This window comes from Hylobates moloch, unplaced genomic scaffold (assembly GCF_009828535.3).
Source record: "Hylobates moloch isolate HMO894 unplaced genomic scaffold, HMol_V3 SCAFFOLD_20, whole genome shotgun sequence".
Taxonomy (NCBI): domain Eukaryota; kingdom Metazoa; phylum Chordata; class Mammalia; order Primates; family Hylobatidae; genus Hylobates; species Hylobates moloch.
Window position 1 is genome coordinate 10,414,006 of NW_026652295.1, and position 12,749 is coordinate 10,426,754.

The 12,749-nt window shown below is 45.8% G+C and overlaps 1 protein-coding gene across 1 annotated transcript in view; it reads left to right on the forward strand.

The window, feature by feature from the left end:
* Positions 1-5,911: 5,911 nt before the first annotated feature.
* SMIM13 (small integral membrane protein 13) overlaps positions 5,912-12,749 on the forward strand; it is a 39,425-nt gene continuing 32,587 nt past the window's right edge. The window contains exon 1 of the mRNA XM_032141102.2: positions 5,912-6,503. Coding sequence (XP_031996993.1) covers positions 6,428-6,503 — 76 coding nt within the window. The 5' untranslated portion in view covers positions 5,912-6,427. The remainder of the gene's footprint in view (positions 6,504-12,749) is intronic.

The following is a 12,749-nucleotide window of genomic DNA, read 5'->3' on the forward strand; positions in this document are numbered from 1 at the left end:
GTGACCTTATTTGGTAATAGGGTTTTTGCAACTGTAATTAGTTATATTAAGATTAGGTCCTAATGGATTATGGTAGGCCCTAAATCCCATGACTAGTGTCCTTATAAGAAGGCCATGTGAAGACACAGCTACACAGACATGCAGGGAAGAATGCTGCGTGACGGTGGAGACAGAGATTGGAGTGATGCAGCTTGGCCAAGGAAGGCCAAGGATTACCACAGTCACCAGAAGCTGGAAAAGACTCTCCCTTAGAGTCCTCAGAGGGAGCATGCCCCAGCCAATACCTTGCTTTTGGAGTCATAGCCTTCTGAACTGTGAGAGACTAACTTTCTGTGGTCGAAGCCACCCAGTTTCTCTGGTACTTTCTTATGGCAGCCCTAGGAAATGAACACACTCCAGCTCCTGCCAGATCTTCCCCCAATCAGTTTCTTCAACTCCTGGACTGAGTGCATGCTCAGTTCCATAGTGAAGGGCACAGGCTTCTTCTACACATTATCTATGGCATCAAGGTTGGAAGTGGGGAGAGGAGGATGTTGGTTCCAGTTAGTCTTTGCAGGGTCTAGTTGTCTTTGTTGGTCCTAGCTTGCCCTTGCAGTTTCCAGTTGCCCTTGCCCTTGTCCACATCCAACTTTCCTTCCCAACTGCTGTTTTAGCAACTGTAGGCTCAACACTAGGCATGGAAACAACAGCCTGCTTGGGCTGCCCTGTCAGCTCCCACAATTGCCTGAGACTTAACTCCTACAATAAATCCTGTATTCCATGCCCCTTGTGGTGGTTCTGGCTTTCTGATCAAATTCTGACAGGCTCTTTTCCAAATCAAGTAAAAATGAATTGAATGCAACCAATCCTGCTACCTAGTTCCTTCTCTTATATTAAAATAAATTAGGGCCAGGTGTGGTGACTCACACCTGTAATCCCAGCACTTTGGGAAGCTGAGGAGGGCAGGTCACTTGAGGTGAGAAGTTCGAGACCAGCCTAACTAACATGGTGAAAACATATCTCTACGAAAACATACAAAAATTAGCTGGGTGTGGTGGCGTGCACCTGTAGTCCCGGTTACTTGGGAGTCTGAGGCAGGAGAATCTTGAACCTGGGAGGCAGAGGTTGCAGTGAGCCGAGATCGCACTACTGCACTCCAGCCTGGGTGACAGAGCGAGACTCTGTCTCAAAAAAATAAAAAACATATATAAATTAGGTTATTAAGATTAATGGCATTTATTGAAGACATCCTAAGTGCAGGGTGACATTGTGATAGGTAAGCTCTTTCTATGTAGCATCTCATTACATTCTCAAAACGATCCTGTGGAGAAGGTACTACAGTTGCCCCTTGAACAACATGGGGTGGGGGTAGGGATGCTAAACACCCCATGCAGTCAAAAACGTGTATATAACTTTTGACTTCCTAAAAACTTAACTACTAATGTTGTCTACGAATGACTACAAGCCTTACAAATAACATAGTCAATTAACATGTATTTTGTATGTTATTTGTATTATATGCTATTATGTTATTTATACAAAAAAGTAAGCTAGAGAAAAGAAAATGTTATTAAGAAAATCATGCTGGGCGTAGTGGCTCATGCCTGTAATCCCAGCACTTTAGGAGGCTGAGGCAGATAGATCACGAGGTCAGGAGATCGAGACCATCCTGGCCAACACGGTGAAACCCCGTCTCTACTAAAAATACAAAAATTAGCTGAGCGTGGTGGCGCGTGCCTGTAATCCCGGCTACTCGGGAGGCTGAGGCAGGAGAAATCACTTGAACCCAGGAGTCGGAGGTTGCAGTGAGCTGAGATCGCACCACTGCACTCCAGCCTGGGCAACAGAGTAAGACTCTGTCTCAAAAAAATAAAAAATAAATAAAAAAAAGAAAATCAGAAGGACTAGAAAATATATTTACTGTTCATTAAGTGGAAGTGGATCATCATAAAGGTCTTCATCTTTGCAGTCTATACATTGAATAGGCTGAGGAGGAGGAAGAGCAGGGGTTGGTTTTGCTGTCTTAGCCATGGTACCGGTGGAAGAAAACCCTTATACAAGTGAAACTGTGCAGTTCAAACCTATGTTGTTTGAGGGTCAACTGTATTATTATTAGTAATAATAAATTTATTATTACTGTATTAAACATTAGTAAGAGGCTTAGAAAGATGAAATCATTCAACTAAGTTAGTTAGAATTCAAACCCAGAGCTGAATTGCAGAGCAGGAACTTAACCACCATAGTCTGCGTCAACTCCAAATTTTTCAGAACTGAAAGGAACTGTTATCTTTTCCATGGAATCTTAGGCATCCTAACCATCACTCTCACAAATGTACATTTGTGTACTCATGACCTCAAGAATTTGTTCATGGTTTTTCCCTCAATCTTTCCTTTCCCCAGATCTTTTCCTGTCTGTGGTACAATGGAAACGAAATTTTATTTTAAGTTATACTGACATGGGTTTGGATGTCAGTTCAATTCATTACCTACTACAAATTTTTTAGAGTCACTAAGTCTCAATCACATCTGAAAAATCCTATATTATACATGTAAAGTAATATTTAAAATAGTCGCCAGGCGTGGTGGCTCACACCTGTAATCCCAGCTCTTTGGGAGGGCAAGGCACGTGGATCACCTGAGGTCAGGAGATCGAGACCAGCCTGGCCAACATGGCGAAACCCCATCTCTACTAAAAATACAAAAATTTTCTGCATGTGGTGGCACGTGCCTATAGTCCCAGCTACTTGGGAGGCTGAGGCAGGAGAATCACTTGAACCTGGGAGGCAGAGGTTGCAGTGAGCCGAGATCACGCCACTGCACTCCAGCCTGGATGACAGAGTAAGACTCTGTCTCAAAAATAAATAAATAAATAAATAAAATAAGTCACATATATACACGTCTGGTTCCCTCTTGCTAGACTGGATTTTTCGTCTTTTTATCAACTATAACCCATAGTAAGAATGTATTTTGCATTGCAACTCAGTTCACACACACACTCCACTAATACACACACCCACATACATAAATAACTGAAATAAAAGTTCCATGAATAGTATTTGCCCTTACTACTTGTGATATACATTTATAGCTTCTATTCTAGTCCTTAAAGTACCAGTCATGACTCTCACTGAATTAATTTCATGATGCACAGATGGGTCAACTTTGAAAAATACTGAGCCAGGCTGGGCTGTTTTACATCAGGGAGCATATTTATTTTTGTACTGCTACTAGCAAACACAGTGTGTGGCACGAAGTAGGTGTAGGTGTTTGGTAAATACTTGGTGTAGGACTGGATTTTCCACGAGGGCAGGAATCTGTCTTACCTTGTATCCACCCTACATTTAGCATATTCTTCCCACGATATTTAGTGATCAAATGGCTATAATTTGTGAGGCTTTAGAGATCAAATATTTGGATCAAAATCTGACAAGCACCTACTATGTGATAACACATAAATGCTGAATCCGTAGCTCTTCTCTCTCTCTTTTTAAATACCAGTCTAATGAGACATGACTCCTCTTAATTATCTTGAAAGAAGTATGGGACTGCTGAGAGAAAACAATACTGCTGCTCAACCGAGAAATTAAAACAAGAAGTAAGACATTTGGAGGCGAAAATATTACCTTTAGTAATAAGGCTACGTCAGAGAACAAAAAATAATGTATGAGCCAGTCAGGCCCGTTGATTGGACCTAAGTTGAAGCAACTAGGGTGGACCTCCCTTTGCTGCTGGCCTATGTGGATACAAGGCATAAGCAGCTCAGATTCAAGAGGAATGTGGGAAAAGTGGAGCTCTGCAAACCCAGTTTTTCCTAAAGGCACGAATTAAGTAAATCACTCCTCCCCTGACCAGGGACAGAGGTGATAAAAGAGCATAGAGAGACCAGACATAGTTTTTTTATTTTTATTTTTTTGAGACGGAGTCTCGCTCTGTCACCCAGGCTGGAGTTCAGTGGCGCGATCTCGGCTCACTGCAAGCTCCGCCTACCGGGTTCATGCCATTCTCCTGCCTCAGCCTCCCGAGTAGCTGGGACTATAGGCGCCCACCACCACGCCCGGCTAATTTTTTGTATTTTTAGTAGAGACAGGGTTTCACCGTGTTAGCCAGGATGGTCTCGATCTCCTGACCTTGTGATCCGCCCTCCTCGGCCTCCCAAAGTGCTGGGATTACAGACGTGAGCCACCGTGCCTGGCCCCAGACATAGTATTATTACACCACCTGAGCTGCCTCCCTCATGGAAGGAAATAGCAGAGGAGGAAAGGTAAGCGTTCCCCCACTAAGAATCAGATATGGAAAGAAGACATATGTACATATTTGGGTAAAGGCACTTTGTCTTATTCACTGCTGTATCCTCAGCACTTAGAACAGTGCCTGGCCCCTATAGGTATTCCAATATATGTGAATCAAAGAGAAAAAGGTCCTTTAAAATAAATTCTTTTAGTTCTTCCGATGTCTGTTTTCTTTTGATAAGAGTCTCTCTGTTGCCCAAGCTGGAGTGCAGTGGCGCGATCTCGGCACACTGCAACCTTGGCCTCCCGGGTTCAAGCGATTCTCCTGCCTCAGCCTCCTGAGTAGCTGGAATTACAGGCGCCCACCACTACCCCCGGCTAATTTTTGTATTTTTAGTAGAGACAGGGTTTCACCATGTTGGCCAGGCTGGTCTCGAACTCCTGACTTCAAGTGATCTGCCCGCCTCGGCCTCCCAAAGTGCTGGGATTACAGGCGTGAGCCACCTCGCCTAGCCCTGACGCCTATTTTCAACTGGCTTTTAATAAAATGTGTTTTACTTACGCAACATAATTAAACCACCCATGAAAAAAGCACAAACTGATTTTTTTTGTAAATATATCTTAATTGCACTGGGTTCATTCTCTTCACAGGAATCAATATTAAATCTGTTGCAAAGCAAGTAATTATGCTTTAATGTATTTTTATACATGGTATTTGTTCCTAATGTTGCTTCTTAGGGAATACAGTTCACATAGTAGGGCAGCTGGGTATGGCAGGATACATTTATTAAATCAAGGGATTGCTGCTTAGAACTTTTGTGTTTGTTTTTGGAGACAGAAGACAGGGAACTGTAATTTTTAGAAGAGTAAAAAGGTATCTCAGGGAGCAAAACAATCACAGGAAAACGCGAAGGCTCTGATTCCTTCTAAAAGAGGGACACATTTACCCTCTATTCTTCTGGGGGCACCTCTTTAACAAATGAATGTAATTTGGCGGAAGTGGGGAGTTTCAATTTTGAGTGGAGATACAATAGTTGAGATTATTAAAGTGTCTTGTTTCGTAGAGGTGTAAGCCAGTGCTGCAAAATCTCCAAGCTGTGGGTCACCTGTCGCTTGGTCTCAAGAAGGCAGCTGAGTCTAACTTACAACTCAGGCAGGTGATTTGAGGGCAGTGCAGCTGTCCTTAAGTCACCCGCGGGCCATTTCTGAAATGCTTTACCTACGAAAAGATAGATCATAACATCTGTTGCAGGGGAAAAATGAGGAGATTTCGTGTCCTGACCTGTGTCTTCGGCAAGCACCTGAGTACTTCCTCCAAGTCCCCAATATCCAACCTTCGCCCCCGGCAACAGGGCTAGGTGCACGAGCAACCAGTTTTTCAGGCAGCCGCCTCCTCTTTCCTCCCTCGGCGTACTTCATCGATCACGGCTAGAAACAAAACGACTTTGTATACGGAGTAATGGTTGAAATCTCACTGGCGCCTCAGCAGGACAGGCAGCCAAATCCGCGGCTTTGGAGAAGGCCAGCCCACCGTCGTCCGACAGAGGCGACTTGAGCAAGACCAAAGGCAAAGCGGCCCGAGGATGGAAGCAGCAAAACCCGAGTGGCGGTGCATTCTGGGAGTTGTAGTCCCTGCGAGACAAAGCCCTCCCGCCTCCACCAGGCTCTGCACTCCATCTCCCAGCCGACCCCGCGCCGCGGAGGAGGCGAGCTTGGTGATGAGCTGCCGCAGCGTAGGGGGCCTGGGGTGGAGAAGCCGCTACAGCCGCGGCCAGGCGACGCTGACATCTGACATCCCTGGGGTCTCAGAGACACTTGGGTGGACAGCGACGAGGGCCTTGTGGCCGCCGTGTGTACCCGTGCTTACCCTCTGTCCTCCCTACAGGCGCGCGGCGTCCGCCATGGAACCGCGTCCGACCGCTGGGGTCTCTGGGTACCGCGGCCTCGGCTCCCCGGGGCGATGAGGGACTAGAGGCGCCCTGAGGCGCGCCTGCCTCCCGCGCTCTGGCCACGCGGGCGGGCGGGCGGGCGGTCCCACAGTGCCCGCCTTTGCGTCGCCCCACCCCCTGGGGGCGCTGCCGAGGGGGCGCCAGCCGCCCATGCCGCCCCGGCACCCAGCCGCGCCTGGCGCCCGCCGCTGAAGCTCAGGACGCGTCGCCGCCCGCGCTCAGCGCTGTCCGCGCCAGCCGCCCCGAGCCGACCGCCCTTCTGCCCCCAAGATGTGGCACAGCGTCGGGCTGACCCTGCTTGTGTTCGTGGCCACGCTGCTGATCGTCCTGCTGCTGATGGTGTGCGGTGAGTGGGGGCGGCAGCCGCGGGGCAGTTCCACACGCCGGGTCGCTGATCTGCTGTGTTTTTTTTTTTGTTTTTTTTGAAAAAAACAAAAGGGCGTGGACGGACAAGTGTCTTAAAATCAACTGTAGTCCCTTAGCCTCTAGGGCTGAGCATAGAGGTGGGCCCTTTACCCATGGCCGGCCCTCGGGCATCTTGGAGAGGGGAAGGACAGGCTCCAGGGCTTCCTGACTCTGAGTGAAACTCAGTCTTGCTTCACAGGCAGCGTCTGCTCTTCTTTCATTCTCACCACAGGCTGCCCAGATTGTAACCTTGGCCTGCATTCGAAGGTGAAGTGATTGGTTGGTCCTTTTTCATTTGCACAGATTCTGACCTTAATAATGAGAGGTGTCACCTTCGTTTCATCAGCGGGTGGGCTAGAGTTGGGTTTTCAACACGCGTAAAATTGTTTACTTAGAGTTCAGCTTTAAAATCAATTCCAAGCAGAGATGTGGAGACCAGGCAGAGCTTAAAAACACCGGCTATATTAAACTTGCAGGGTCAGGTAACCTAACTCTCAGTTCTATAATAATGGTGCTATTTTGAATGCTGTGCATATTTTCCTTCTTGGAATGAGAGGACGTTCAACCTTTTTCTTAAGATAATGTTAGCCCAATTTTAGATCTTTTTGATTTCTCTGTACATGTATATAGTAGCCGATAACCACAGGTCTCTTAGCAAAGTGGCTGAGCAATTGTGAAAATCTAAAAAGTATGTAGAACACATGTCAGTGAGTTTACACATGTTTATAAGACTGAAGTATGGGTTCAGGTTGATGTAATAATGGGTCAGAATTCATACAGATACTATAGGGCTTGTTCATTACACGATAAATGTACAAATTAACAGTGACGCTGTGGAATATATGTGTGCACTTGTGCATATGCATGTATATGTATTTATAAACTTGTATGTTTATTTTATTTTTTGAGATGGAGTCTCGCTGTTGTTGCCCAGGCAGGAGTGCAATGGCCTGATCTTGGCCCACTGCAACCTGTGCCTCCTGGGTTTAAGTGATTCTCCTGCCTCAGACTCTCGAGTAGCTGTAGCCGGGATTACAGGCGCCCGCCACCGTGCCCAGCTAATTTTTGTATTTTTAGTAGAGGTGGGGTTTAACCGTGTTGGTCAGGCTGGTCTTGAACTCCTGACCTCATGTGATCCACCCGCCTTGGCCTCCAAAGTGCTGGGATTACAGGCGTGAGTCAGCGCGCCCGGCCTTGTATGTATGTTTAAACTTTGTTGTGCTTTACTATAACACCAGATTAAAGCTTCTAATTTACAGGCTTTCTTTTTTGATGAGATAAAGCAATTGAATAACCTTTCTCAATTTTCTGCTTGTGCTGTCAACAAGCAGAAGAATGTTAGAATATTGAACTAATTGTAGATGTTTAAGGTTCTTGAAGTAAGGAAAACAAAATCCTTGTGATATGTTTGGATGTGGGGAAGGAGGGAAAGCATTTATTACCCTTTCTGGTTTGAAAATGCAAGCTAGGCCGGGCGCGGTGGCTCACGCTTGTGATCCCATCACTTTGGGAGGCCGAGGCGGGCGGATCACGAGGTCAGGAGATCGAGACCACGGTGAAACCCCGTCTCTACTAAAAATACAAAAAAATTAGCCGGGCGTGGTGGCGGGCGCCTGTAGTCCCAGCTACTCGGAGAGGCTGAGGCAGGAGAATGGCGTGAACCTGGAAGGCGGAGCTTGCAGTGAGCCGAGATCGCGCCACTGCACTCCAGCCTGGGCGACAGCGGGAGACTCCGTCTCAAAAAAAAAAAAAAGAAAATGCAAGCTAACTGGGCATGGGAATGTGACACGTAGACCCTACCGTACCTTGGCTAGGATATTTGCCAAATTTACTTTTGTGGCTTCAGAATTCCAAATTGGTCTCTCATCTCTAAACAGCTATTTGATGGTTTAATTATACACATTTTTCTAAAAGTGCTTTTAGTTTCGGAAACATTAAGGAATAAGAGAGATGAGGTGTGCTAGGACGCAGTCCCCAACCTTTTTGGCACCAGGGACTTGTTTTGTGGAGCACAATTTTTCCACAGATGGAGCAGGGATGGTTTTGGGATAAAATTATTCCACCTCAGATCATCAGGCATTAATTAGATTCTCATAAGGAGTGAGCAACCGAGATCCCTCCTATGCGCAGTTCACAACAGGGTTTGTGCTCCTATGAGAATCTGATATGCCGCTGATCAGGCAGGAGGCGGAGCTCGGATGGTAATGCTTGCCTCCTGCAGGGACGAGGGATCTGTGTGCTAGGGTTGGGGACCCCTGTGCTAGGACACCTTAGTTTTTGGAATAGTCAAGAACTAAAAGCCCTATGATGAAGTAATCAATGCTTTTTTTGTTGTTGGGAGAACTGATGATGGAGTAGCCTCATCTTTTGACTAGGATGGGGCGGGAACTTGGGGAGAGAAGGCAAGGATCAGACCAGACTTGAGAGAGAAATTAGAGTGCGATATTAGTTTGCCAGGGCTGCCATGACAGAATACCAGAGACTGGTGGGTGACTTAAACAACTCATTTCTTTTCTTTCTTTTGTTTTTTTTTTTTCTTTTTTTATTTTTTTTGAGATGGAGTTTCGCTCTTGTTGCCCAGGCTGGAGTGCAATGGTGCGATCTTGGCTCACTGCAACCTCTGCCACCCGGGTTCAAGCAATTCTCCTGCCTCAGCCTCCCGAGTAGCGGGGATCACAGGCATGCGCCACCATGCCTAGCTAATTTTCTGTTTTTAATAGAGATGGGGTTTCTCCATGTTGGCCAGGTTGGTTTTGAACTCCCAACCTCAGGTGATCCACCCGCCTCGGCTTCCCAAAGTGCTGGGATTACAGGCGTGAACCACCGCGCCCGGCCCCAGTGCCTGGCTAATTTTGTATTTTTAGTAGAGATACGGTTTCTCCATGTTGGTCAGGCTGGTCTCGAGCTCCCGACCTCAGGTGATCTGCCCACCTCGACTTCCCAAAGTGCTGGGATTACAGGCATGAGCCATCCATGCCCAGCCAAACGCATTTATTTTTTTACAGCTCTGGAAGCTAAAAGTCAGAGATCAGCAGGGTTGATTTTCTCCTGAGGCTTCTCCCCTTGGCTTGTAGATGGTGCTCTTGTCCTTGTGTCTTCACATAGTCTCTCCTTTGTGTGTTCTAATCTCTTTATAAGGACATCAGTCACTGGATTATGGCCCCTCACTCTATGACTTTATTTAACCTTAATTACCTCTTTAAAAAGCTTTATCTCCAGGCTGGGCATGGCGGCTCGTGCCTGTAATCCCAGCCCTTTGGAAGGCAGAGGCAGGCAGATCACCTGAGGTCAGGAGTTTGAGACCAGCCTGGCCAACATGGCGAATCCCCGTCTCTGCTAAAAAAAAAAAAAAAAGAATACCAAAAATTTGCTGGGCATGATGGCGCATGCTTGTAATTCCAGCTGCTCAGGAGGCTGAGGCAGGAGAACTGCTTGAACCCAGTAGGCGGAGATTGCAGTGAGCCGACATCGCACCATAGCACTCCAGCCTGGGCAACAAGAGTGAAACTCTGTTTCAAAAAAAAAAACCTTATCTCCAAATACAGTACAGTCACAGTGGGGGTGAGAATTTCAACATACGAATTTGGATGGCACACAATTCAGTCTATAACAAGCACCATGTCTTTAGCACTGGCTGAAAGCTAGGGAGTAGCTGTATGCCCATAAAACAATTATTGTTTTTAACCCTTCTAGCGGTCACAAGCCCTTTTGAGAGTCTGGTAAATGCTGTGAACCTTTCTTTTTTTAAAAAAAAGAAAAATTCACCCACATAACTTACCTGCCCTCTGCTCACCGCCCTCCCACCCAATTTCTGAGATTTCATGGACTCCTTGAATACAAACATGGAGTTCCGATTAAGAGGCTCTGCTCTTTGGGCTGGGTCTCCTGTTTTCTTATTTCATTCAGTTCAACAAACTGAATATTGAGTGTCTACCAGGAATTGGGAACACAAAATCCATGACAGAGATCTGTCCCTAGGAATTTATGTAGTTTTCTTTAGAGCTCTGACAGACTCCTTCACCTAGTGAATTCTGATGTCCAAAGTTCAGATTCCTAGGGAGGTTTCCCTTCTGTCTACGCTGGTTGTCTCTGCTTTCTCACCTCTCATTCATTCCAAGGTGTTTTCTACCCCCACTATTCAGTGACGCTGCCCTTGTCAAAGTCAGTAACAGATGGCCTCCATATTACCCAGCCTGTGGTGGTCGCTTCTCAGTCCTAATTGAGCTTAAATTGTCATATTCGTTCCTTACAGTTAAGCAATCTCTGCTAGAAACATTTAATGTTTCTTTTATTTACTTTTTTTGAGATGCAGTTTTGCTCTTGTTGCCCAGGCTGGAGTACAGTGGTGCAATCTTGGCTCACTGCAACTTCTGCCTCCTGGGTTTAAGTGATTCTCCTGCCCCAGCCTCCCGAGTAGCTGAGATTACAGGTGTCAGCCACCATGCCCAGCTAATTTTTTGTATTTTTAGTAGAGACGGGATTTCACCATGTTGGCCAGGCTTGTCTTGAACTCCTGACCTCAGGTGATGCACCTGCCTTGGGCTCCCAGGGTGCTGGGACTACAGGCATGAGCCACCATGCCTGGTCCACTCAACATTTCTTTGGCTTTTATATACTGTATTTCCATGATGTTCTTCCTACCACAGTGGCTATTATTTTTTCTTAGCTTCTTCTCATCCCGTAGAATTTTCTTTTTTTGACCACAACCAACAATAGAAAATAGATTATTCCTAATATGTTCATAAGTATACAGATTACATGTGTTAGTCCATTAATACATCTATCTACTTATCATCGATCTCTGAAATAAAACGTTTATGGACTAGTACTTGTCCTTACTCTATGAAAGGATTCTATTTTTTTCTATTATGTTTCTATAATATACTGCAAATATATTTTTTTCTTTTACTCCCCAAGGTCTCCTATTCAGTCCTAGAGATTTAAATGTCTGCTGTAGCTAATGACTCAAACATTTGTGTCTCTAACTCTTACGTCTCTCCTGAGCCCCAGGCTCATGCATCAGCCTTTTTTTTTTTTTTTTTTTGAGACGGAGTCTAGCTCTGTCGCCAGGCTGGAGTACAGTGGCACAATCTTGGCTCACCACAACCTCCGCCTCCTGGGTTCAAGGGATTCTTCTGCCTCAGCCTCCCGAGTAGCTGGGATTATAGGCGCCCGCCACCACACCTGGCTAATTTTTGTATTTTTAGTAGCAATGGGGTTTCACCATGTTGCCCAGCATGGTCTCAATCTCCTGACCTTGTGATCCACCTGCCTCGGCCTCCCAAAGTGCTAGGATTACAGGCGTGAGCCACCGCGTCTGGCCCATACTACATGTTTTACTTGTCCATCATCTGTCTCCCACGCTAGAGGGTAAGGCCCAGTGAGGGCAGGCATTTTGTTTTCTTCACTACCGTATTCCTGACACCTACAGAAGTGTCTGGCACATAGTAGACACTCAATAAACATTTGTTCAACAAATGAATAGATGAATGCTGCAGAATACCCAAGCTCCTACAAATAAAACACCTGATATGTCCAATGGAGATCTCAATACAACAGATAAGAGTTTATTTCAATTCTGTTACTCCAATTCTCCTAGTGGTAAGGGTAGAGGGAGAGAAGCATCATAAGCTTTAGAGACCTAAATAGCCACTATATATTTTTAGACATTATTAACCATGGTAGATGCTCCATCCATTTCTTTCTCTACTTGCCATTGATAATACATTTAGCTGACTTAATAGTGTGGATTTATATTTTGACTCTGTAAACATTATTCTCTGCTGGTTAAATAGTGTAATATGACCACACTTTCATTTTTGCATGGTTCTTCATTTTTTCGAAGTTAATACATAATTGCCTTTTTAGCTTACCTAGTATTACTTTGGTACTTTGTTGTTGTTGTTGTTGTTGTTGTTGTTGTTGTTGTTGTTTTTCTTTGAGAGGTAGTCTCACTCTGTTGCCCAGGCTGGAGTCCAGTGGCGCAATCTCGGCTCACTGCAACCTGCATCTCCTGGGATCAAGCGATTCTCCTGCTTCAGCCTCCCGAGTAGCTGGGACTACAGGTGCCTGCCACCATGCATGCCTGGCTAATTTTTTGTATTTTTAGTGGAGACGAGGTTTCACCGTGTTAGCCAGGATAGTCTCAATCTCCTGACCTCGTGATCCACCCGCCTCGGCCTCCCAA